The 25,279-nt window shown below is 56.5% G+C and overlaps 1 protein-coding gene across 6 annotated transcripts in view; it reads left to right on the top strand.

Moving 5' to 3' along the window:
- The first annotated feature begins 4,641 nt into the window (after nt 1–4,641).
- Nucleotides 4,642–25,279, top strand: part of CNTFR (ciliary neurotrophic factor receptor) — a 38,128-nt gene continuing 17,490 nt past the window's right edge. Inside the window, exons 1-4 of one of the 6 annotated variants that reach the window (XM_078061400.1) lie at nt 4,892–5,081; nt 12,947–13,056; nt 17,538–17,612; nt 24,823–24,907. In XM_078061400.1, the coding sequence (XP_077917526.1) occupies nt 17,604–17,612; nt 24,823–24,907 (94 nt within the window). In that variant the 5' untranslated portion in view covers nt 4,892–5,081; nt 12,947–13,056; nt 17,538–17,603. Of the gene's footprint in view, nt 4,658–4,891; nt 5,082–12,946; nt 13,057–17,537; nt 17,613–24,051; nt 24,074–24,819; nt 24,908–25,279 lie in introns of those variants that run through there. The other 5 variants (XM_078061403.1, XM_078061401.1, XM_078061402.1 and 2 more) reach the window with 5 other exon arrangements.

Below are 25,279 nucleotides of genomic sequence, written 5' to 3'. Positions count from 1 at the left end.
CTGACCCCAGGGGGAGGGGGTCTGGACTGAGCCTGTGGATGGAAAATGTGATTAATAATCAAAAAAACATCCAAGAGGAAGAGACCAGGAAAACAACTTGGGGAAAGCTCCTCGCCCAGGGGAGGGGGGCCATGTCCTGGGCCTTGGGACAGCTCCGGCTGCCCTCCCGCCGCCCTTTCTGGGAAGCTGCCACAGGAGTGGGTAATTTTAGCCAAAAGTGAAAAAAAAAAAAAAGCCATTCTAATTATTTATGAAAAAAGATGCTCCCCCATGTAAATTATGCTCCCCCTGGAGGCTTCCCCCTACTGTTACTCCACTGCTAGTGGTCCCTCTCCTTGGTCAGCCTGGGGGCCCTAGAGACACTGGGTTGGGGGCAGAGGAGGAATTTCAACATGAAATGTTTTGTTCATTAGCAGAGAACATAGGGGGAAATTCCCTTTCTGCCTGGGCCTGGGCAGCCCAGGCGAATACTCAAAAGCTATTTTTGAAAAATAGAGTCTGGGCCGCAGAGTAGGGTGGAGGTTATATTGGGGGGGGGGGAGATACAGACGTTTTCTTCCCTCCTCTTAGACTCTGGACTTTTCAGGGGTTTCCTGAGCCTTAATCCTTCCTTCTTTCAGGGATTTCATTCTCAATGTCTCAGGTTGCCTTCAAACTTCCTTCTTAGCCAAACAGGAGGAACTGGGGTTAGATTGCCGTTAGAACTTCCAACTAAGGAGGAAGGAAGGATATCAAAGAGAGGGAGGGGAGGCTTTGGACCTATCCAAATAATTTAGAATACGTTGGGATCAGTAGGCAACAACTCTGAGGGGGAACTGGAGCAGGACTGAAAGCACCCTTTCTATCAGAGTGGTTTTGGCGGGCCCCAGTGAGGAGGGAAGTGGAGGTAGCTGAATACTTAGGTTTCCCCATTAGAGTTGCAGCTCTCTCCTAGTCTCTACCTTTAGGGAATCTTTGCCCTTTTCTGGTGCCAAGGTTGGAAGGGTCAGGGCACACTTAGGCAGGGGTCCAAATAACAGGATTCCAGAAAGGGCTCTGTAGCACGGGAGTGTTGTAAGTGGGCCCTATGTGCTGTCCCAGAATAGGGGTGAGTCCTCCCTGGGGGGCCGGGCTGGACCCTGAGTGTGTGTGTGTGGGTGCTCAAGGGGCCCCCCTCCCTGGCTCAGCCTGGGGCTGTGTAGGGATCGGGTTTCTCGGCGCCTGGAGCCTCCGCGAGGCCGAGCTGTTCCCGGTCCCTGGCCAAGCCGCCCCGGGCGCTGGCACTGCGAGAGGAAGCAGGGGGGGCGCGGTGAGGGGGAGCGAGAGGGGGGAGCTATGAGGGCTTTTACGTAACTGCCTCCCAGAGCCCGCCCCTACCGCCAAACCCCAGTGTGGGACTTTGTGTGATTGAGAGTGTGCATGCCTATGTGCGTGTGCCTCTGTGACACTCGGTGTGACTGAGTGCATGGCTGTGTGTGTGGCTGGATCTGTGTGCGGGAATGGCGTACAAGTGTGTGATTTGGAGAGTCCTGCCCTTCTAGGGCTTCTAGCTGCCAGTTGCCAAGCAGAGGACCCTGACTCCCAGTGGACTATAGTGAGGTTGAACAGAAACATTTGACTCTTTGAGACTGAGTATGCGACTTGACATGATGGTGCGTTTGGCATTTGTAGGCAAGACAGAGATCCTCTTCGTATTTGTAACTTTGGGTAGCCAGGTATGTGACCCACAGTGGAGCTTCCTGATGGTATGGCAGGTTAGAAGAGCATCATTTCCCAAAGGAGCACTAGAAAAGGTAGACCACAGGAGGTGGGAATGGAAACTCTCCTTCCCTGAGGGCACATCAGTAGGAATTGCGGGGGAAGGGTCCTTGCTACCCAGTCTTGGGATGGCAAAGTTGATTCCTGGGAGTAAGGGGCACAGCGTGGTCCAAGGTTAGGTCATGTGCTATGATGGAGGAGGGTGGAGCCAAAATTCCTGCTATAGAGCCCTCTTTCATGGATCGTGTAAAACTCCAAGGACTCAAAGTAAGGAGAACTTCCCTCAATTTCCCAAGGCCTTCCAGGATTATCAAATCTGGAATCTACATTACTTGCAGGGCAGGAGGGCTCCGAACAAGGGAGTTATATCCTGCTGCCCCTCAAGGGAGAGGCAGATCTTGAAGAGGGGTGAAGATGGGGTAGGACTGGGGGGGAGGGTGTCAGTGAAGTGGGGTTATCTTAAGGATAAGTGCACCATGACGGAGAAGGGGGCTGGTGCAGAGCTAGGGCGGCTGGGGATCGCAGTGCCTAATAAAGCTTGGGGGGGGGCACCTGGTCCCTAGAGCATGCAGCTCTTGATCTCAGGCTTGTGAGTTCCAGCCCCACCCTGGGTGTAGAGATTACTTAAAAAAAAAAAAAATTAAATCTTTAAAATAATAACAAAATTAAAATTAAATTAAATTAACAAAATTAAATTTAAAAAAGCTTGAGAGGAGACACGATCAGATCCTGCAAGGGCTTTTAAACCCCAGTAAGAAGCCTGGCTTTGCCCCCACGGCCCTGGGCTATGGGAGGGTTCAACAGCGGAGGTTTAGGAAGCTCATAAGCTCTTGGGCGGAAAGGGCATCGACAGCGGCAGGAGCGGAAACCCACGAGTAATCTGTTGCCCCAGCCCGGGTGGGGGCAGAATCGGTTCGGAGGGCGGCAGAAGGGAAGGGGCCGCACTCAGAGGTTGTTCCGTAGGTGGGCGCTGCCTCTGAGACACATCCACAGCCTTAGGGGGTACGCGCCTCCCGCACTGCCCGCCAGATGTCGCTGCGGCACCGGGGAAGCGGGAGCGGCCGCTAGGTGCTGCGCCTGGAAGTTGCTGAGGATCAACGGATGCCGGGATCCGGTCCGACGTGCGCCTCTTGTCCTCGCTAATCCTCTGACACACGGACATGTCCGGCTCCCGGATCCCGGTTGCCCCGCGCAGACCCTGCCCCGGCACCCGCCGACTTCGGCACTGCTGACTGCAGCCCCCGAGTTCCCAGGTGGAGAGGGGACGTTGTGCGGGGCGGAACTCCCCACTGCTCTCAACCTGGCAGAAGGAGGCAGTGTCCGGGACACTGGAGGATCCGGAGGTCAAGTCGGTCCACCAATGACCTGCCGATCTCGACGCCCGTCGGCCCCTCGAGGAGGAGCGGGGCCTCCTGAGCACCCAACCTCATCCAGGCCTAGTTTCTGCTCCGGGTGAGGGGTAATTCCTGACCCCACCCTCCCTCCCCCAGTTTCGTCGCACCGTCCCCACTCGTTCCCCGTGCCCACCATCTCGTCCTCGTCCGTGGCTCGGGAGTCTGGAGGCTGCGGGCCCGAGAGGCCAGACAGGGGACGCTTACTGTGGGTGGGGATGGACGGGATCTCAGCTGGGCGCCACTATTTCGCTGTGTGTCTTTAAGCCCCAGCCGTCCCTCTCTGAGCCTCAGCCCCGGCTGACCCCTACCGGTTGCACTGAGGGGATTCTGAGGCCACGGAAGTGAAAGTGAAAAGCCCCGGCAGTGGCGGGAAGAAGGTTTTTCCTCTGCAACGGGAGTCCCTGAGGCACTTCTTGGGAAAGGGCCCGGGCGCTCTGGGCAGCCTACTGGGGAAGGGTGTGAGGAAACTGCAAGATAGTTCCTACCCCTCTCCCCGCCCCCCGCCCTGGACCAGCTCCCAGGAGGGGCAAGGCGCAGGGATTATGGGCCAAAGGTCAGGTGAAAAATCCATGGGGTGGAGATGGGGGTGGGCCACTCATTCTCCGCTTCTGGCATTCAACCTTTCTGTTGCGCTCTCGCGTGGCTTCAGAAATTGGTCGGGTTGTCTAACCTTAATCCCCCATGCTGTAGCCAGACTGGAGGCCCGGGGGCAAGTGAAGTGAGCACACTGGCCCCTCAGAGGCCCAGGCTGCGAAAGGAAAACTCGAGGGGTGAACCTCCAGCGCCAAAGTGGCGCGTGCCCCGCATTCTGGAACTGCCCATCCAGGCATAGAGGGTGTACCCTCCCTACCCTGTTCTTCCCAGCGGAGGTTTCTCCCCAGACCATGGGTCCCGCGGGGCGAGGAAGGCGAGGGTAGTTGTGGTGGTGTCACCGGAGACTTGGTGGGAGACGAGGGCCTGGGCTCCCAGCCTGGTTATCCTGGTCCGGGGAGCGTATGTGTTTGTGACTGGGAGGGTAGTCATTGCTGGGAGCAGCAGGAATAGGGGAGGGGCGGAGACGACTGGCCTCCAGGAACCAAAATGGGGCCCGGGGGCTCTGGTTCGTGCTCCTCCCACAGAGATGCCGGCGGCAGGACCCTCAGAATTGGCCCAGGGTGTGCCAGGGTGTCGGTACGAGGCAGTCAGGGCCTGAACAAGCGGGAGCTTTCAGCAGCAGAGACCTGGCCAAGGCTGAGGGAGAGAGGGAGTGTGAATTAGCGACCTGGAGGGGGAGAGTGGGGGGGGGCGCGCCCAGCGTCCCTAGGGGATCCGGCAGAGTGGGTGCGGGTACGTGTGCACGCACGTTTTTGAGACCCGCGGTCAGGCCTGCGCGTGAAGCACAGGGGCCACAGCCGTCTGGAGGGCGTTCCCGGGAAAGGGCGAATGTGAGCGGGCCACGCGTGCCAGTGCGGGCGAGTGTGCCAGCGGGGGGAGGGTGCGTGCGAGCGCGAGTCGAGTGGGAGTGCGGGCTCAGAAGCCTGAGCAGAGTGAGTGTGTCCGCGCGTGCCAGGCGCGGGAGCGTGCCAAGGCGGGGGCGCGCGGGGGCAGTGGCCGGGAGGGGGTCGTGGCGCGCGGCCGCGGAGGCGCGGGGAGACAAGGCGGGAGGGGGAGGGGAGCGAGGGCGCGCGCGGCCGAGCGGGCGCCCGCGGTCACATGGGCGAGGGAAGGAGGGAGGGAGCGCGCGAGGGAGGGAGGAGGATGGGGGGGTTAAAGCCGCCGAGCGCCGAGGAGCCGGTGCAGAGCGGGCGGCGGCGGCGGCGGCGGCGGCAGCGGAGGCGGTGGCTCCAGCCGGCGCGGCGCGGGGCTCGGCAGCGGGATCCGGCAGCGGTGCTAGCTCCGCGCTCCGTGCCTCGCTCCCTGCCCGGGGTGGTCGAAGGGCGAGGCGCGGAGTCCTGGTGGCCCGAGGGCGCGGTGAGTACCCCGCGGCGGACCGCGCGCGGCCGGACCCTCAGACCCTCCGGCTGACCGACAGACCCGCGGCCCTCGTGCGCGCGGGAAGAGGGAGAGGACACGCGTGGGCCCGCGACCCGGGGGGAGAGGGAAACGGGAAAGTTCGAGGGAAACTTTGCCCGCAAACTCTGGGGCGGGGGCGCGTGAGAAGCCGCCCCCCGCGTCCGGGCGCGTCGGGGGGTTGGGCGTGGTGATGGTGGGGGCGGACAATCGGCTGGGGGGAGGTGGCCAGGGCGGATTGTCCTAGCCTCCCTATTCTCTCTCACCCCGCCGCAGCGCGCGCGGGGTCTGGGAAAATTCCGGAACTGGGGGGTCGTGGTGACCCCCGCGCGCCCGGAGGCGGCTTCCTTCTCCCGCAGAAATCTAGACTTCAAAGCGCCCAGGGGTGTGAACGGACGGTTGCGCGTTTGCCAGCGTATGTGTGTCCGTGTGAATCCGCGCGCGCGCGTGTGTGTGTGTTGGTGTGATCCTGCCTGTGTGTGGTTTCCTCGTGAGTCCGCCTGTATGTATCTCCATGTAGTGGGTTTCCTTCAGGGTCTCTTTGTAAGACCTCCTGTGTTGTGTGTTTGTGTGAGTCCGCTTGAGGTGTATCCCCATTTCTTTGTGAGCCTGCCCGTGTGTGTCTCCCCCCAGTGCGGCTGGGTGAGCTCTGTGTGAGCCGGCTTGGGTGCCCCTGTGTTGCTCCGAGTAGTGTATCTCCCGGTGCGTGGGGGCTGGGCCGCGGGGAGGTCACCAGACGGACAGCTCTCCTCGGTTTCTCTCCTCTCCTGAGCCTCTCCTCCTGCGGCTAGCTCTCGCACTCGCTCGCTCCCTTGGCCCCCACCCCCCTTCAGTAGCTTCAGGCGGGCAGGACTATTTCACGCCTTGTTGAAAATTCAGGATTTTCTTTCCCTTTCCGTCTAGTCTCTCTCTTTGAGAAGCGTCTATGTGTGTCTGTGTGGCTGGCAGCTTGTCTGCAACACTAGGTGTGTATCTGCATGCCACTGTGGGAGTGTGTCTGTAACACTAGTTGTTTTGCTTATAACACTTGGTACATTTGTGTTTGTGTCACTGGGGGTGTTCATGTGGCTGTAATCACGGAGGTGGGACTTTGAAATGCAGAATGTGTTTGTGCATTTACAGTTGCTGTATGTCCAGGGGGTCTGAAACTGTATTTTTGTGTGTCTAACTCTGGGTGTGATGGTGTATCATTGCCTATGTGGGGATGGGACTTGGAACAGTTGAATATTCCTATGGCTGCAGGGGTACCAGGGCTTGAGGGGCCTATGTGTCTCAGTAAACTATGCCTCTCTGTCTCCACTGTCAAAACCCACACAAATCCTCTGAATTGGTTCTTGGGGTTCCTGGTCAGGATTGTGACATGGAGCTAAGGTTCACACTCCATCAGGACTAATACTCCAACAGATCCTGACCTTATACGAAGACTAGGAGTTTAAAGTTCACATTCAAGACTTCTTGGGAGTTCAGAATTTATACCCAGGTTCACACTGGGACACTTAAATTCATATGGATTCACACTCCGAATTACCAGAACAATGGAACTCACGCTCAGATTCACACTTAAATTCTGGGGCTCATATCCAGCTCTATGCTTCAGCCCTAGGGTTTACACTCAGACTCACATTGGGACTCCAGGCTTACACTTAGATTCACATTTCTGTCCTGAGGCTCATAGATTTACATAGAGACCTAGAGCCCATGCTCAGAATCTCACAGGGGTCCTAGAGTTCACACTTGGTCCTCATTTCAGATTCACACTTACATTCTGGGGCTCATACTCAGAGTCACATTAAGACTAAGGGCTCACACAGACTCCCATGGGGAACCTGGGGCTCACATTTGAACTCAAGGACTCACATAGGACACTGGAATTCATGAACTCATGCTTCCATCTTAGAGCTCACTCTCAGATTCACACTAGCAAGATTCTCACTTCCATCCTGGGATCACTTAGGGACCCAGTGTTCACACTCAGACTGGTATCCCTGGTGATTACATTAATCTCACTTCCATCCTGGGGCTTAGACTCACACTAAGGCTCTAGTGCTCACACTCAGACTTACGCTTCCATCTTAAGACTTTTATATTCCCTGTGGGGGCCCTGGGGTTCACACTTGGAATCACACCCAGTTATGGTTCCATCCCGGGGCTCACATTCAAACCTAAACTAGGATTGTGGTGTTTACCCTCCCAGTGAAACTTGGAACTCATAGTCAAATACACCCGTATTTTCTTTGGTTTATGGTGTGTATCAGGGCAGTTGGGTAAGGAACAGAGACTGCGACAAGACATGTCTCCTCCAAAGGTGGGGAGGAGAGGGGATACATGTTTGGGCATGTCATTCACTTGGGCTGTGGGCTGATGGAGAGGGTGGAGGGAAACCCTGACCCAGTTAGGGTTAAACCTTTCTCCCTTCCTTTCCACAAGGAGACTAGGCTATATTGGCAGGAAGGTCTGAGTGGCTTTTTGGTACAGGAGTGATAGGTACTCTTAGAGTCTCCCATGTGCCATGTACATCCCCCCTTAATAGTTTTGGGTACCCCTTCTGTGGTAAGAGAATCAGGTGTAGGGGAAAAAAGACTCATGTCCTCCCAAGACATTTCTCTCACCACAGTCATCCTTAGTATGGGAGGAGTGTGAAGGTTGACTTGGTAAGAGGGTAGACCTTTGGCTCCTTTGAACATTCCACAGTGTTGGATCTCAGATTCGAAGAGAGATGGTAGCCCAGATCTGTGGTGAGAAGGTAGCTGAAGGAGGAGACTGGACTGAAACCCACCCTCCCCTCCTCTGCCCTGGCTGGAGAGGAGGGGTAGGGGCCAAGTTATGTTATATCTGACACTGTCTTCTGGAAGGTCTGTTGAGCGCTTACCCTGTCTATGTGTGACCAGTGTTCTCTGCTCCCTAGAGGAGCAGTAGCCCTGTGGGGGAGAGTTGGGCTAGGTTGTAACCTATCCCAGGACTCCACCTGCCTTAGAGACGCTGCTGGGCTTCCGTGCCCTCCCATTATGGAGGCCAGCACGTCGGGGCTCCCTGAGGTGCACAGTCACCCCATGGGCACCCCGAGGGCAGTAGGGATCTGGCCCTCAGCCTCAGATGGCTGGGCTGTGTCAGCTCCCTGTCCCTGAAGGGGACACATGCTCCCCAGCCCCCCTATGGGGGTGGGGGGCTTAAAGCCAAGGCGTCCTGCTCTCTGCCCCCCCACGGTGAGTTGAAGTGTAAATGAATCAAAACATATGGAGCAGATTTTCTTTGAAATGCAGATGGGTTGGGGGGGACCATGTGTGCCTGGTTTGGTGGGAGAGGGGTCCCAGAGAGCAAGGAGGCTGAGAAGAGAGCTGACCCCTCCTCCAGACGCACCATGGGGTGAAGGGAGTTGGGGAGACCTCAGCTGTGTAAACTGTGGCCCTGGGTGACCACATCCACCCGGGCTCCAGCTTCCTGTGGGGAGGGGCTGGGGAAGCAAGTGGTCCCTGTGGGCTGAGAGTGCTGAGGTCATCACCGCCCTTTACCCTGTCTGTAGAGGCAGAGAGCCCCCAAAGCACAGAGCCATGCTGGGTTGGGGGTCACCAGAGCCAGGAGCTCTGGGGGCCAAGGAGTGGAAGGGGGAGCTGGGGCAGATGTGGGGAAGTTAGACCCTGCTGCTTGCAGAACCAGCTCCCAGAAGCTGGGGCTACAGCTATAGTGGAAGGAACTGAAGCTAGACTATGATGGTGACTTCTGGTCAGTGCAGGGGCTCCTGGAGTTTAGGAAGGGACTGAAGAGTCCTCAATCCTGCAGGAGTTTTTCCAGACCTGGGATGATCGGTATGCCCCACAGTACACTACCTATACTTACCCTTCACAAAACTCAGCAAGGTTACATAGTAATTGCCTGTGAGCTCTGTGGGACCTGGGGACTGGGTCTGCTTTGCTCACTACTGTACCCTGTCCCAGCACAGACCTGGTACACAGTAGGAGGATGGTGTTGAGTAAACAATGCATCTTTTTCTCTCCCATCGGACTGAGTGCTCCATGTGGGCAGGACCATATTCTCAACTCCCAGCACAGTACCTGACAGGGATTGGGTGCTCAATAAATGTTGAGGAATGATAAATAAATAAAATCTTTAAAAAAGGGGGGGGCACCTGGGTGGCTCAGTCGGTTAAGCATCTGCCTTCAGCTCAGGTCATGATCCCAGGGTCCTGCTTCTCCCTCTCCTCCTGCCCCTCCCCCCTCTCCCCTCCCCACCCCCCACCACGCCCGCTCATGCTTGTGCTCTCTATCTCAAACAAATAAATAAAATCTTAAAAAAAAATGTTGAGGAATGAATCCTTGAGTGGGACAGACCACGGGGAGAGGGGACTTTCTGGAGTTTGTGGCTTTGGATCCAACACCCTCTGTTGTATTACCCCTATTTGGCTCAAAGAATCCCTGAAGGATTTGCAGTCTAGACTAAAGGAAGGACTTGCCTGCAGTCAGGGAAGGAGTGCAGAGGATAGGGGGTTTCTTCCTTGGAAAGGTCAGGACTAAGGGAGCCTGGGGCAGGGTGATGACCCTGATTCTGTGGCAGAGGTCGGAGGTTACTTCTGTCCTCTCCCCAGCTTCAGGATTTTTCAGAAGGTGGAAAAGTCCTTTTCTCCTCAGGTGATTGTGAGCGTGTCCCTTGGTCTCTCTAGGTCAGAGTTTCTTGGACTCTAGCCAAGGCCATGGACCCCACCTCTGAGCCAGTGAGGCTAGGCTCTGAGGTTGTCTAGCTGCTGTGGGCACCACAAATTGTATTGGTTATTAATGTCTGTCTGAGAACAGGGGGTTCGGATCCTAAAAATCTCCTATCGAGCCAGAGTCGTGGAGTCGCTGGGTGGGCTGGTGTGGCAGCAGCTGCGTCTTGATAAGACAGACACAGAGCTGGGAGACCCTGGAGAGTATGGGGAAACTGAGGCAGCACGGACCGGAGACAGAGTCTCTGTTTTATGCGGAACAGACATTTATAAAATTAGTGGTGCCCGTTCTTCAAATTATGGCAACACTTAGGGTAATCTGTTATTTTATGCTGCAGAGAATTTCCTTCTTGGAGAGTTTGAAGATACATCTGATATCAGACTACATAAAAATTAAGTAGTCAGTAGTAACCATTTCAAGTCCAGCTTCAGGACATTCCAAAATAAGTGTGTGGCAAAGAAAAACATCTTCCCTAAGTAGACTTTTCTGAGCCACTGCCCCCAGCCTTACCTCGTGGAGCCCTTCCCCATAGCCTGAGTCCCAGTGGGGTTCTTGCACACCCCCTTTTATAGGCCCCCACCTCACTTCTGACCCTTAGGCCTCTGTGTATCCCCTCTTCCCAGGAGATGGATGCTACACAGTGGTCCCAAAAAGGTAAGAAGATCCCAGCCTTTGAGGGCAGATGCCGTGTGACCTTGGCTTGTAAGCTGACCTTTCTGGGCCCCTCTGTGAAATCGCGGGATGGGGGGGCTGGGCCTTGGCCCAGGCCCGGAGAGAAGGCGGTTTTGGCACTCGTCCAGGTCCCTGACGTCAATGACTCTCCAAATAATGGAATCAATATTGGGGGGGGCAAGCGTGAACCAGGCCCCAGCGATTAGAAACAGATCAGCACAAACCCGCAGCTGATTCTGATAGAGCTGCCTTGGAGAGCTAGGGTGGGAGGCCTGGAAGGAGGTGGACCCGGTGGGGGGCTCAGGAATGGAGGTGGAGCCACGGAGTGTCCAAAACATGAGGGTGCACAAGTAGGCAGAGATTCTGGGGCTGCCTGGGTTGGAATGATGGGGTGGGGGCCGCTGAACTAGTCCCTTTCTCCTTTGAGCCTGTGGGGTTCCAAGGCTAGGGGAAGTTTGTGAATGAAGACTTTTTTCAGCCAGTGAATGATAAAGAGTGGGCAAGGGGAGTTCAGAGTTCATGTCTCTGCTTCCCAGACTTGGGCTCCTAGGCCATGTTAGGGGTCACAGGTTATACCCAGGGTAGGGGAGAGTGCTGAGTGAGACCTGAGGGAGATGATCTCTTGCTTGGAGGCAGAGGGCATTAATCCCAATTAGAGAGATGGGTATTCCCTCTCAGTTGGGAGTCAGGCCTCCTCCATCAGCCTATGTCCCCTCAGCCTCCCAAAAGGCAGCAGGTGAGGATGGAGAGGGCCATGGGGTCCATAGGGGGCTGGCCTGGCGGCAGCTGACAAAAAACAGGAAGAAGGGCTGGGGGAGCAGCTGTAATTATGGGGCATTTATTATTAATCAGATGAAATTGCTGGAAGCAGCTGGTGTAATGTGCGTAGCGATACACTCTGCATGCCCCCCCACCGTGTGCACGCAGACACACACACAAGCCACACACAGCCTGAGCCTTGTTTGCTTACAGTTTTTTTCTTGTGAAGGTTGGAGGGCTCTTTTTTTTTTTTTTAAGTAATTTCTATACCCAACATGGGGCTCGAACTCATGACCCCAGGATCAAGAGACACATGCTGTACTGACTGAGCCAGCCAGGAGCCCCTGGAGGGCTCTTTATGTGTGTCTGTGTCTGTTTCTGTTAGTGTGTATCTGTGTTTTTTCATATCAGCCTGTACCCTCCTCTCCCTCGATTGTCTCCTTTCCCGACTATTCTTTGGCCTGATGTGTGTCTCTCTGTCTCTAACGTCCTCTCTGTCTCCTTCTCTTGGGGCCTATCTCTTGGTGTGTCTGTATCTATTACCACCAGCCAGCCTGTCTCTAACACCTTATTTTAGTTTGTGGCCATCTCTCTCTGGTTGCGTCTTTGGGCAGAGTTGGATGACATGGAGACCCTTTCTCATGGGTATGTGTTTAGGCACCTGATCATGCCTTTGGCAGACACATCTAGGACCTGTTTTTTTTAGGGGGGGGAGAGGAAGTTGGACACTAAGGATCTCTTGGGGTCTTGCAGAAGGTGAGGGCTCTGTTAAGTGACTGGAGCCCAGAGAAACAATAGTGGCTTTCAAGACAGCCCTGAGTACAGTGCTAGCTCCTTTATCACCTGCCAGTTGTGTGACTTTGGACAAGGTGCTTTTGTTTTCTGAGCCTCAGTTTCCTCATCTGTAAAATGGAAGCAGGATTACCTGCAAGTTGTTTTGATGATTCAGTACAAAATGTACGTTAAGTACTTATCATGATACCTGACTCATTAAGAACCCTGAACAAGTGTTAGCTGTTACTACTATTACTGGGAAAGGCACTGTGCAGGCAAGAGAGCGAACTGCAGAAGTAAATTAGTATAGCACAAAGGCTTTGGAGCTAGACTTGGACTCAAATCTATGCTCTGGAACTGATCAGCTATATGGTCTTAGGCAAGTGACTTAACCTCCCTGAATCTCAGTTTTTTCAACTGTCAAATGGGGAATAATAATAGAACCTACCTCATGGAGAAATCACGAGGATTAAATGAGATAATGCGTATAAAGTGCTTGACACAGTTCCTGGTACATAACAGATGCTCAATAAATCATAGTGGTGACGAAGCAGAGGAAGAGGATAGTATGATGGTGGGTGTTTTTGCCCTGCCAGTGGCCACATGAGAAAGTATGTGATGTTCAGGTACTTGTGCCTGTGAGTTGGTTGTGTGGGAACTTTGGATTGTCTGTGGGTGTGTATGAGTGTGTATGCATGTGTGGTGTTAGGCCACTTCTGGCCTCCCTTTGTCCCTGTGGTTTAGAACCTGAAGTCAGCAAGGGGTGCCGGAGGGAGTCTGGACTATTTCCAACTTTCCCTCTTGTAGACACTTAAATGCTGCTGCCTCCGTCTCCCCTTCTCGGTGAGGTTGTATGGAATGAGTTGTTGGACTTAGGCCTTTGGCTCCTCTGTGACCTCTGATTTGTGCCCTTTGCCCTTCCAGAATCCAGCCTTGTCGCATCATCCTGCCCCCTTGGTTTTGGAAGTCTTGGAAAAAGTTGGTCTGGAGGAGGAGGACATTGATGTGCTCGGTGTAGGGCCAGTGGTGAAGAGGTATGTGCTGGGGACCCAAATGAGGCAGGCCGGTCTCCGGGCATCAGGCTGGTGCGGTGGGGCTACAGGTTTGGGGATGTGAGTGAAGGAGGGGCTCAGATCCCTTCCTCCTCTGCCTCTGTTCTTTCTCTTGGGGCTTTTCATGCCCCTCTGATAGGTTCATAAAGGGGAAGGGGCTTACCTGCAGTCACACAGGCAAGGGCAAAGGCAGGTCTACCCAGAGAGAGCTGCATCCTGGATGTGGGAGTGTGTTCTGTCTCATTGTCTGGCTCCCTTTCTGCCCCCAAAGCATCTCTCTGGCTTGATTGGGGGAGCAGCTGGGCTTAGAATAGATGGGATGGGGGTCGGAAATTCCAAAATCTTCTGGGGCCAGCTATGGGGCTGGGCTTGACTCTCTTTGCCTTTCATTAAGGCCAGCCAAGGCCCCCGATTGGCAGCCCCGGGTGGGGGCATCCAAGGAATCGAGGCGCTGGAGCGGAACGGAAGAGCCTATTGTCCAAAACCCGCCAGAGGCCCACAAAGGCCAGCCGGCTTTTCATCTCAGCTCCCAAACAGACTGGCCATTTTCCCGGCCCAGGAATGGGGGACTGACTGACCCTTCAGAAGTAGGACTGGGGTGTTGTTGGGTGGGGTGGGGTATCCCAGGCTGACACATGGCCATAAAAGGGACTTAAAATGGAGCTGGGGTTCTGAAGAGGAAGGGAGGCCCCAGAGGGCTATAGAGAGTTAAGCTTCCAATCTCACTGTTCCCAGGGGACCCAAGGACAAGGGTAGGGTATCTGATAGAAGTTCCGATTTACACAACAATAGATAATAAATATTTATAGGGGGCACACCTGGGAGGAGTCTCATGGCTTGTTAGTAAAGTGAGTTACTGCTGTGAGGGCACACAATCCTCCCCCACAATTGGGAACACCTTATCTCCCAAGAAGGGGGCTGGAGAAGAGAAAGCTAGTAGTGGTCAGGCAAGAGACTGGGCTCCCTGCAGCAGGAGGGACTGAGGCCAGACAGCAGGAAGGTCTTCCTGCCAATGAACGGTAGCTCTGATGCCCTGACCATATCTCTGGAGATCCCAGAGGATCACAGAGAGCAGGGGAGGTAGAGAACACCCCTGGGGGTTAAGGGTTAGGCAGCTTCTGTGGGCTGCCCCCCACCAAGAGGAGGCTGGGAGGGAGGACTTGGCAGTTCTGTCCACCCTCCCTCCGCAGCACCTCCAGCACCACTTTAAAAACAGCTTTTTAATTTAACAAAGTGGATGAAAACCTGTTTTTGGAAATAAAAGATATCTGCTGTCTCCCAGGCTAGCACTCAGCCCTTGCAGAGAGCCTCTCTCCCGGTTTCTCCCCGCTGCTGGTGGCTCCTTTCCTCTCTCTCTCTCTCTCTCTCTCTCTTTTTTTGTTTCTGCTCCGTGGCCCCCCAGCTTCCCCTTGGCCTCCCATTACCACCTCCCATATCAGCCTCCCTGGGAGTCTCATCCTCAGTCTCTCTGCATCTCCTTTTGTCTCTCCTTTCCCAGTCTCTCTTCCGGGGCTTGTCTCTCTCCTGAATCGTCTCTGTCTCCCAGCCTGTCTCAATCTCTGTCTCCCTTCCCCGCCCCCTTCTCCCCCAACCCCTGCTCTAAATGGGTCTATTTAAAACACCCGACGCTGCCAAGTCAGAAAAGCGTCTCCTGATAAAGCGCATTAGGCCGAGGGAGGGAGGGAGAGGGAGGAGAAGGGAGGAGGGAGCAGCGGGCAGATGGATTGATCCAAGCCTGTAACCCCATTAATCAGGCATCGTGGATCCCCCTCCCTCCTCCAGCTTCAGCCCCTTCTGAACTAAAAGCCCCTTAAATATTTATCACCCCTCCCCCATGGGGTGAGGGGAGGGGTGTGTGGTCCTTGGTGTGAGCATCCCCAGCTGTTTGGTGCTCCCCCCAGTGTGTTTACAGATGTGCACATGTGCTTATATGTGCACGCATGGGTGTGCGTACCTAACAGGCCCAGGGCCCATCTTGTCTCCTTCACCCCCACCATAGAGTAGCCCTGGAATCTGACCTGGTTCTTGCCCTTCCTGAAGAGTTGGGCAAGCAGAATAGGGAGAACTCTGGGGTCATTTGGGGGTCCTCAGACCCCCCCAAAGCGCAGTAACTGGAAGACTGGGTGGCACTGCACTGTCATTCTCAGAGGGCAAGAAGGTGAGCTGGGGTCCAATGTCCAGATTCCCCCAGATTCCCAGAGCAAGAAGTAACTTGGGGAATAGAACTGGGGACTCCATGCTCCTGAAGTGCACAGAGGTAACTTGGAAGCCTGGCTGAAGTTCTCCCTTTATCCTCAAAGGGTAGGAATAAGACCTGGAGGTGGGTTTGGGGGCCTCCCCTTAAACTCAGAAATTTAGGGACTTGACCTGGGCCTGGGTGGGGGTCGTCATCACCCCCAGAGAGTAGGAAGATGGCCACTCTCTGGGGTGATGTGGGACTGGGTCCCACATCTCATGGCTTATTGATCCCCCCTGGCTGCAGAGGTGTCAACCCTGAGACGGGGAGGGGTCCGTCGGAGTTGGCCTGAGGCAACTTCGCCCTGGGCTGGGGGAAGGGAGGCCCTGGCCGCCCTGGGCGTGAGGAGGGGCCCGGCTCTGAGCCGAGGGTCCCTTCCCCCTCTCCTCCCCCAGCATCAAGTGCCACATCTCCTCCTGACTCAGACAATTAGATTCAAAGGATGACCTCACTGCCTGCCGTCCCTCACTCGCTCCCTCTGCTAGCTCGCCTTGCTCGCTCGCTCGCTCGAGGCGCGCTCCTTCCTCCCCTCCTCCCGGCCCGCTCGCCGCCTCGCTCGCTTGCTCACAGCTCAGCCCGGCCCCTAGCCCGGCCGCCGGCCCGCCCGCCCAGACTCCCGGTGTTGTTCCGGGGGTTTCCTACCCCCCGGGCCGCCCCGGGCCTCCTGGGCCCCAGCCCCAGCCCCGGGGGCCCGATGCCCGCGGGCTGCCTGGCGGACCCACGGAGCGCCGGAGGCACCGACGGGGCGCCTGCGCGGGGACCCAGGTCAGTGGCGGCGCGGCCGCGGGGCCGGAGAACTTGTCACCCCCACCGCCGCCGCTGAGAGGCCCCCGCCCGCGCCCGCCCTCCAGCCCGCCTCGGAGCTTCCCGCTCCTTTCTCGGCCCCCGCCCCCCGCGGCTGCTCGGCGCACTCCCCCTGCCAAGCTGTCTCTCTTCTCTTTCTCCCCCCCCCCACCCAGCCCCCCTGCCTCTGCAGCCGGTGGGAGGGACTGGGACTTCCTGAGGTCCCAGGGATGGGGCCGGGGCCCATTGGCTGCAATCGGCCCAGGCCTCTGAGAGAGGAGGGGGCTCTGGCAGTGTCCATTGGCCTGGGGGAGGGGACCACCACCTGGGTGGGAAGGGGGCTACCGAGAGAGAGGCCCAGGGTGTGGGGGTGACATCTACACAGAGGGGGATGAGCTCTTGATATCTTTCTTTTCTCACATCCTGTGGGCCTCTTGCCTGGCTTCATTTGTCCCCACCTCCTAGCAAACTTTAGTCCCCACTGCCTAGTTTCATTTGGTCCCCACAGCCTGTGTTCTTTTGGGCCTGTCACCTGGTTTCCCTAGACACTGCTGCCTGATTTCTTTTGTTGGCACTGTCCGCTCTCCTTAAGTCCCTATCACCTGGCTTTATGGGATTGCCCTACCTGGTTTCCTTACATCCTGTCTGGCCTCTCCGGCCTGCCTGGTCTGCCGTCTGGTGTTTGCTCCCCTGCATGGCTTCCTTGGAGCCTGTCATACTCCCTTTAGGATAGAGCATCAGGGCCCAAACGACACCTGGAGCGGTAAGTGGCAAGGATGTCAACAGCATTGCCAGTTGTTCCCGGGTTGGGGCCTGGCCAGCACAGCTTGGATTCCATTCTGCCTGGACAGCGACACAGCTTCCTTTCTTGTGATGGGGGGCAGGGCTACAGGGTCCAAGGACACTTTAGGATTCTTGTCCTCAGTGGTTGGTTAGAGGAGCACTGGCTTGGCCAGTGCTGTCCCCATCTCTCTTTGGGCCTGACAGTGATGACAGGGCCTTGGCAGGGGCTGGGGGTTGAGGTCTGGGCCACATCTCCTTCTCCTTACCTTGCCTCTTGCAGCCAAGCCTGACAGGCAGGTGCACTCTAGATAGTTGTGGGCACAGAGAGGATTTGAAGAGGTTCGGGATCACACAGCAGGTGGCTAGGTTGAGAGCTGTTGCTGATTCTCATCCTGGAGAAGAGGGGTTGCTGAGGGGAGGCAGGAGGGGCCCTGGGGAGTGGGCTGGTTTCTGGGCTTCTCTGGCTCCCGCTACTACCAGTGCCGCCCCTTCACCCAGGGGCTTCCTCACCCCACCCACCCTGTCTGGCTGGGTCTGTGCTTACTCCCAAATGCTGGGAAAGCAGGGCCAGGGGAGGAAGGAGCCATCTAGGAAATTATCATATTTCCTTGCTTTTTAAGGACCAACAAATTTCCTCCTTCCCTTTTCCTTCCTTCCTTAGGCCACCCTGAGCTTTAGCCTCCACCCCTCCGAGTGCAGCCTGGGCAATCCGAGGTCCCAGCATGGAATGACTGTTGTGAGTGTGTATCTTTGTATTTCCCACTGCTGGATGTGGGAGCATGAGAGGCTGAGGGTGGCTGGGGGACTCTGGGTTTCTGAAGGTGCGATGGTATCTATGTGGAAGATAGACTGCTCCAAGTGTGGGATGGCATCCATATGTGAGACTGTGACCGTTTTGAGTGAGCGCGTGTGAGAGTCTGCGTGTGTGACTGTAATACGTGTGTGCGTGCACAGCGTGTGCGAAGCTGTGGCAGTGGGTATCCACGTGGGAGGCCGAGATGTGCGGTCACGGTGGTGAACTCTGAGTGCCAGTGTCTGTGAGGCCGCCTGGGTGTGTCTGCGAAGCTCTGGCCGTGTGTATGGGGAGGTAGGGAGGGCTTTGGGGAGCTCTGCCAGCAGTAGTGAGTCCAAGTGTGGGCTACATCTCGGGGAGAAGTGAGCCCCAGGTGCCGTGTGACCCTGAATTGCTGGTGTGTGTGTGAGCATGTGTGCGCACGTACTCAGGCCTGTGTTTGCCCATCAGGAACAGATTGCTCTGGCTTCCCCACTGCGGGGGGGGCGGGGGAGGATGGCTTGCTTTTGCCCAGCAGCCCAGAAGCTTCCTCAGAAGTAGTGTGTGCAGTGTGCATGTCTGCTAGGGGGGCAGGGACAACGGGACACTGTTACATGAAGACAGGCGAAGTTTCTGTTCCCCCCACCCAACTCTAGCTCTGTCAGAAAGACCATCTTCAGTTCTTTTTGTTAGAAACCAATGCTTCATATGCAGTGCCGCCCCCCCACCCCACCCCTGTGTGTGTGTGTGTGTGTGTGTGTGTGTGTGTGCGCGCGCGTGCGCACGCGCACGCTTGCAAGCATAGGCCTTTGAGGGTGTGTCGGCACCATAGAAGTGATGGGGCCAGGGGTGGGGTGTGGTGAGAGATGCTGAGGCAAATAGGTCTTTGTCCCAGCCCCCGAGTCTGCAAAGCTATTCTGTCCATCTTTCTCTCTTCATGGAGGGCCTGCAGCCTCCTTCTTGCCCTGCCTCATCAGCTGGGAGGCTCCCCCACCCTCGCCTGGGAAGTCTCATTCAACCCTTTACTCTGCCCATCCCCTAGCAATGAATGGGAGTTCTTCCAGCTGTCTAACCTCCTGCTGTAGTGGTCTGTCCATCCAAGAGGAGCAGCCCCCACTCCCTGCATACTTAACCTGACTGGTGCATGGCCCTTTTCTAGGTAGAGGGGTCCTCCCAATTCTTCTAGAAGCCAGAAAAGACCCTGGACTGGGGCTAGGGGCTACGGGATTTGGTGCTTGTGAGCCAGGTTCTTTGAAGTTGTCTAGAGCCCGTGTACCCATAGGGAAGATAGGCACTTATCTGCTCTTTCCTCTTCCCCATTTGAAGGGCAGGGGACTGGTCCAGATGACTTTCGAGGGCGAAAGCCCAGAACTTTTGCACCTAGAGGGTTGCTGCCCAGGCCTGCATATATGTGCGTATATAAGCCCATGCCAGGTCCGCAGGCAGCATGCAGGGCCCTGAGTAGGGCTCCACATTGTGGGCATGGGCTGGTGGGATTCAGATTCCCACCTCCCCCAGGCACCTCCCCGTTGCCCAGCCAGGCCCATCATGGGAACGCCCCAGGCTCCCCCCACAACACGCCTGCACACACGTGCAGCAGGGCATGCACATGCTGATCTCAGGGTCCCCACGGTGCAAGAGGCTGGAGGTGGGGGGTTTGAGCACTCAGAGTCCGGGCTGCTGCCAAAATCCATTGGAATCTTGTCCCCCCCAGGCCCCCATCTCCGGCTGTGGAGGTCACAATAGCAGGTGCGGATACCCACTCCCCCCCCAACTCATTCACATTGGGCCGCCTCCTTTTCCACAACCTCAGCCAGCGGCTGGAGCTGGGGGACTGCTCCCCCTGCCTCCCTCCTGGCCCCCCTCCCACTGGTGCTGAGCTTCTCCTGCCCCCTTCTATGGGGGGAGACGGGGGCCTACATTTGGGTGGGGTCCTTTCCCCTGAACATTGGGGCTTGACCCTGGAGTGGGTGGACATGTGGTAACCCAGGAGGAGATAAGGCTTGAATCCTGAACCCAGGCACGGCTCCTATGCCCCTCAGTGTGGGGGCATCAATAGCTGGGAGGAGGGCCAGGTGTAGATTCAGAGAGAATGAGCCAGAGACAAGAAACTCAGAGATAGGAGGTAGAGACACCACAGGGAATGGGAGCCTGCCCAGTGGCCAGCCAGCCCCAGCCCCAGGAGCTGGCCCCTGACCCAGGCCCGCCCCCTCCCCAGTGGGGGGTCTGCTGGGCCAGCTGCCAGGGGCCAGACCTCCCTCCTCAGTCTATACCGCCCCCCCCAACACTCACACACCCTCTGGACTGCTCAGGCCTCTGCCCCCGCCCCCACCGCCCACGCTGTCCAGGCTGCCTAGGCCTGGTGGGATCTGGGGGCCTCTTGGTCTCAGCCCCTCCTCCCCCTCCCGGAGCTTCCAGCCAGCCCTGACTGTCCCTCCCAGGCTCTCCCTCGGCCAGTGCTGCTCCTCCTTGCCCACCACATCATTGTCTCTGTCTCTGCCCTTGCTCTCTCATTTTCTCTCTCTACCTCCAAGTGAAGGTGTCTCTTTTCCTTGCTCTGCCCTAATTCCTCTGCAGGTCTGAGGCCTCTAGAGTTTCCCAGGCTTTTGAGTCAGTTAGTCCATGCTGTGTCCTGTCCTGTGTTCTTGCCTTTTCTCAGGATGGGTTCTCTACAGCTGTTGTGGGGAGAGGGGAGGGGGCGAGGCCCTAGGACAAAGTGTCTTTTCCCTCACACTGAGGGATTCTGGAGTCGGGGGTTACCGAGGCGGACTAGAAGCTGTGGAGATGTCACCTTGGCCATGCTATGGGTTAGATGCCCTCCCACAGATATGAATGTTCCTGACCTCACCCATCCCTGTTGGGGTGGGTAGTGTAGTCCGGTGACTTTGGTTGGATTTCAATTTTGGGGCAGACCACATGGGCCTCCCTGTTCATTCATTCTTCAGACCAAATTGAGCCTACCTGACCCTCAGCACACCCACCCCAACTAACGCCCTGAAGTCAGAACATACTGTTGCACATCAACACTCACACACAGTTAGAGCTGGGCCCCAGCCAGTGGTGCTCAGAATTTCCCACTCCTACTCTGGATGTGGCAGGGATTCCTGAGGGCTGGGCCTCTGTAACCTTCTGCAGGGATTAATAGGAGCTCTCCAGACTCACACCTCCCCATCCTCAGGTCGTGCCTTCAGCTGGTCAAGGGGTGAGGGTTGGGGGCACAAGGCACCTGGGACCTTGCTGGGGCTGGCAAGAGGGGTCTTGGGCCCTGGATCTTAAGCCAGACTCAGAAACCGAGTAATTGAGGTCCCTAATCTGGAGCCTGTCACTGTCAGCGTCCCTGCTAGTGATTGCCAGCCTCTTGGTGCCACTATTACTGTGGGCCGCTGTTACTCTGTGTGACCATCCATGTTACTGAGTCTGACTGTCAGCATCCCTGTGTTACTGTGGATGCACCATCATTGTTACTCTCTGTGACTGTCCATTTCATTGCATCTTTGATTCTGGGGTTATTGTCACTGTGATTTTGTCTGTGTCAACAGGTGTCATTGCCCCATTTGTTGGTGTCATTATTTATGACTGTCACTCACTACATTGTCACTATAATGACTGTCAGTATCCCGGTGTGCCATTGTCAACTATACACGTGGGTCATTTTCACTGGGTGGTGTTCTCACTGTGTAATGGTGTCTTTGTGTCACAGTCGGACAGTGACAGTAAATTGGGGGCCCAGGATTTGTCTCTTGATGTGTCACCTGTGTGTGTATAGTGAGGTTGTGTGTCAGGAGAGGTGCTGAGCTCCTTGTGTTAACGGGGTGTGAGCTGCTAGGTCCTGGCCTCCGGTCTTGTTGATGAGTGCCCCCTGTTGCCTCCTCATTGTGGGGCTGGGGCTAGAGGCCAGGCTGGCCCGTGCAGGGGGTCTACAGAGAGCTTCAGCCAGTTTGCATAGCCCCTATCTGAGGCTTTATGGGATTTATCCTCCAGATCTATCCCAGAGCCATGGGGTGTGGACTTGGAAAATTCTTGGGGAGGATGCTCTTTGCCCTGGGATGGGTGGCCCGAGGTGAGCTAGGGCAGGGTGGAGATAGAGCCTGGATGCCTCTGGCCTCAGCTTCCCTACCTGGGAATGGACCCAGCTGGGACTCTGAAGGGAGGGAGGAGTGAAATTGGCTTGGGGTTTTCTGGATCTGCAGGGGCAGAGATGGGGTGGGGTAGGGTGGGGTTTTAGTCTTCCCTTATTCCCTGGGGGCTGCACTCCTGGATCGCCAGGGAGAAGCCCTACAGCCTCCAGGAAGGCTGCACTGACACCATCCTCCCTTAGCACTGGAGGAGCTAGGTGGGCTTAGAGAGATGCTCTAGGATGGGCACAGAGACCCTCTCTGGATCTGTCCCTTCCTCTGTCCTTGAATCTCTGCCCATCCCCTGTTGTCCTCATCTCTCTTCCTGGGTCTCTTCTCCCATTTTTCCCTAACTTGGTCTCTACTTGTCCCCCGGGTCTTGGCTCATGGCTTTCCTTCTCTCTTGGCCTCTTTGCTCCCCCCTCCTGGGGTCTCTGCCTTTTCTGGGTGCCCCCAGCCATGCAGTGTCTGTTTCGGTACCCCATCCCCCACTCTCTGCAGCACTCGCTCTCTCGGCAGCGCCCGTCTCCCATGGCTGCAGCCCCGTTGGCCCAGGGCCCGGCCCTTACAGTAACTCATCGGGCTGATGGAGGCGACTTTGATGAAGAAGCTACCCCTCCCCCTGAGGGGGCCTGAGTGTGTGTGTGTGCATGTGCGCGTGTGTGCGTGCACGTTTATATGCAGGCACACTCATGCCAGGCTGTCTTCTTGCCCCTGCACCCCCAACGGGGACCAGGAAGGAGCTGGGAGCAGAGGGCCACCCTGTCGCTCTTCCCTCCTGTGATCTAACCTTACTTCCTTCTGCCTCCCCGGGCCCTGGTTCCTGCCCCCATGTAGTGGGCAGTGGGGCCTGGCACTGAGGTAGAGTATCTTCCCGGCTGTGAGGAGAAAGGCACGGACAGATGGCAGAGGTGGTGGGGGAGCGTCTGAGGCCTACCTGCAAGGGTTGAGGTGGGGAACCAGGGAGGCCTGTAGCCTCTTGCCTGCCTCTCTTTTTCTCTCCCTCTGCCTTCCTCTCTCCCTTCCTCTGAATTCAGACAGTCCCTGGGTTCATTTTCTGGCCCCACTGCTCGCTGACTGTGATGTTGGCCATCGCCTTCACCTTCTAGGCCTGAGGAGTTGAAGATAGGGGAGTGGCTGAGGGTCAGGAGGAGCCAGGCCAAGTGGTAGCTAAGGCCCTGGGAGTCCCTGAAGTGGGAGGGGCAGCCAAAGCCACCTGGGGCCTAGAGAGAGAAGCCGTGCCAGGGAGGGGCAGGAAGAGCACCTGCTGCTTGGCTGGAGGAAGCCAGGTGCAGAAGGGGGGCCTTGCCTGGTGAGGGCGCCCGGTCCCATACAGGAGCCCCCGGAAGTCAGATTCTCTCCAGTTCTCCCACTCACTGCTGCAGGCGGACCCCCACATTTGTCTCCTCCCTGCTGTAGCTCCGTTTGCAGTTTCTCTGGCAGTCCTCTGGCTGTGTGTCTGGCTGTTTGTCTGGCAGTATTTCTGACAGTGTCTCAGGCTGTGTCTGGCAGCGGGTCTGTGTGTCTGAGTGTCCCTGGCACTGTTTTCAGTGGTGTGGATACTTCCTGACTGAGCATCTGGCTGTGTCTCTGGCTCTCTTTCTAGCTGTTTTTTTGGGTGTATGCCTGTTTGTGTCTATCAGTTTCTCTGGTGTTTCTCTGCTTGTGTGTCAGGCAGTTTCTCTGGCAGCGTTTCTGACAGTGTCTCCAGGCCTCTTGCTATGTCGCTGATGGTTCCTGTGCCTGTGTTTCTTGCTCTTTCTCTGTGGGTAGGTCTGCTCGCATCTGGCCGAGCCTTTTCCAGTATTTCTGGTGGACCCTTTGGTCCCGTGTCAGTCTTTCTCTGACCATGCCTCTGCCTGTTTATCGGGTCATAGCTACCTGTTTCTCTGGCTTTATCTGATGGTGCCTCACACAGTATCTCTAGTGTATCTCCTGCTGCGCGTGGAGCTCTTTCCCTGGGACTCTGTGTGGTTGTTTGGGGCAGCGTCTCGGCTGTGGGTCGGGGTGTATCTCTGACAGTACCGCTCACCCTGCTTGAGTGTCTGGCAGTATTCCTCTCTAGATCTCTGTTTCTGTCTGGTTGACGGTTCCCCTCTCACTTCACACTGGGGTAGGAGAGAGTCATATTTGAGGCTTTTTTCCTGCGGGAAATAGTTATTTCCCTGCCCTCCGGTGTGATCATGTGTTGGGGGGAGAGTGGGGGCAGGCAGGTGGATCTACCCCATGAAGCAGGACACAGATGAGGGGACCCCTGGATCCATCCTGGCTTCTGGGGACATCCCGACTGTGCTGCGTGTACCTGCAGAGGTGTGTGTAGACGCGACGCACATCTGGGCTGAGGGTCTCAGGCTCCTGGGGCATGTGTCTGGGGTGGAGGATGGCCTGGGGCCCCTGCCAAGGACTTACATGTGAAATGCCCTCCTTCTCTCATGGTCATTGGGTCATTGTACACTAAAGCAGGAGCCATATCTGACCTTGGTGCCCTGCTGCTGTGAACATCCCAGAGCCCAGGGGCAAGGCTCACGGAGAGGTGGGGGTGCAGATTCGAGGGACTTCAGAGCATCCGGGTTTCAGGCTCTCTCCCCAGGAGCACAGCAGGGGGCCTTCCATTCAAGGCAATTTGGAGAAATACAGACCTCCTGTTAAGTTCAAACATTACCCTTTCGGTTTGCAGTGCTTATAGCTAATTAGCCAACTTCACCAGTAAAGTTATTATTTTTTTTTTTTTAGAAAAATGGCCCTAGCATTACCAGTGTTCCATAACTCATCCGTGGTTGACTGCATCCTGCAACCAGCAGCCTTAGTGAACAGCAAACCACTGTAGGTTGCCTTCTACCATCTTAGCGAGCCTTTGCCTACAGATGCCGATAATGTTGCTTTCTGTTGCTCGAAAGAGAATCCTGAGCCCCATTAAGAAGGGCATTTGGGGTCAGGGTGCCCCTAGCCCTAGGGCTGGGATCTCCCAGTCTTGCCGGAGAACAGGGAGGGGCTCCCCAGGAGGTTCCTGCCTGGGCTGATGCTGCCCCTTCCCCCGCCACCCCCATTTCTCCCAGCAGATGGCTGCCCCTGTCCCGTGGGCCTGCTGTGCTGTGCTCGCTGCCGCCGCCGCTGTTGTCTACGCCCAGAGACACAGTCCTCAAGGTGAGTGCTGGAGGAGAGGATTCTGGGGGGCCGGGTGGTGCTCCCTGCTGACCCCCACCCAGAGCCGAGCATGAGCCCTCCTTGACACAGCTGTGTGTGTCCACCCAAGACCACACACCGGCACGTCCTGGCATTGTCACACACGAACACCCATGAGTCCTATGACACTGATATGCTGGGTGACCCACTGATGTCTTACACACACAGTCCTCCAGTCACTCCACGTGGTCCCGTGCTGATGGTATCTTTGGCTTGATGATCCGTTCCTCTTCCCGCTAGAGTGGGTGTAGGGTACAGGCAGGTGGGATGGGAGCTGGGGGCAGCTAGGGGGAGGGCCCTGTATAGTATCTTCGAAATGGGATCTCATTTGAA

The sequence above is a fragment of the Halichoerus grypus genome, chromosome 14, assembly GCF_964656455.1.
Source record: "Halichoerus grypus chromosome 14, mHalGry1.hap1.1, whole genome shotgun sequence".
NCBI lineage: Eukaryota > Metazoa > Chordata > Mammalia > Carnivora > Phocidae > Halichoerus > Halichoerus grypus.
The sequence above is the reverse complement of the archived record's forward strand: the minus strand, read 5'-3'. Positions and strand labels throughout refer to the sequence as shown.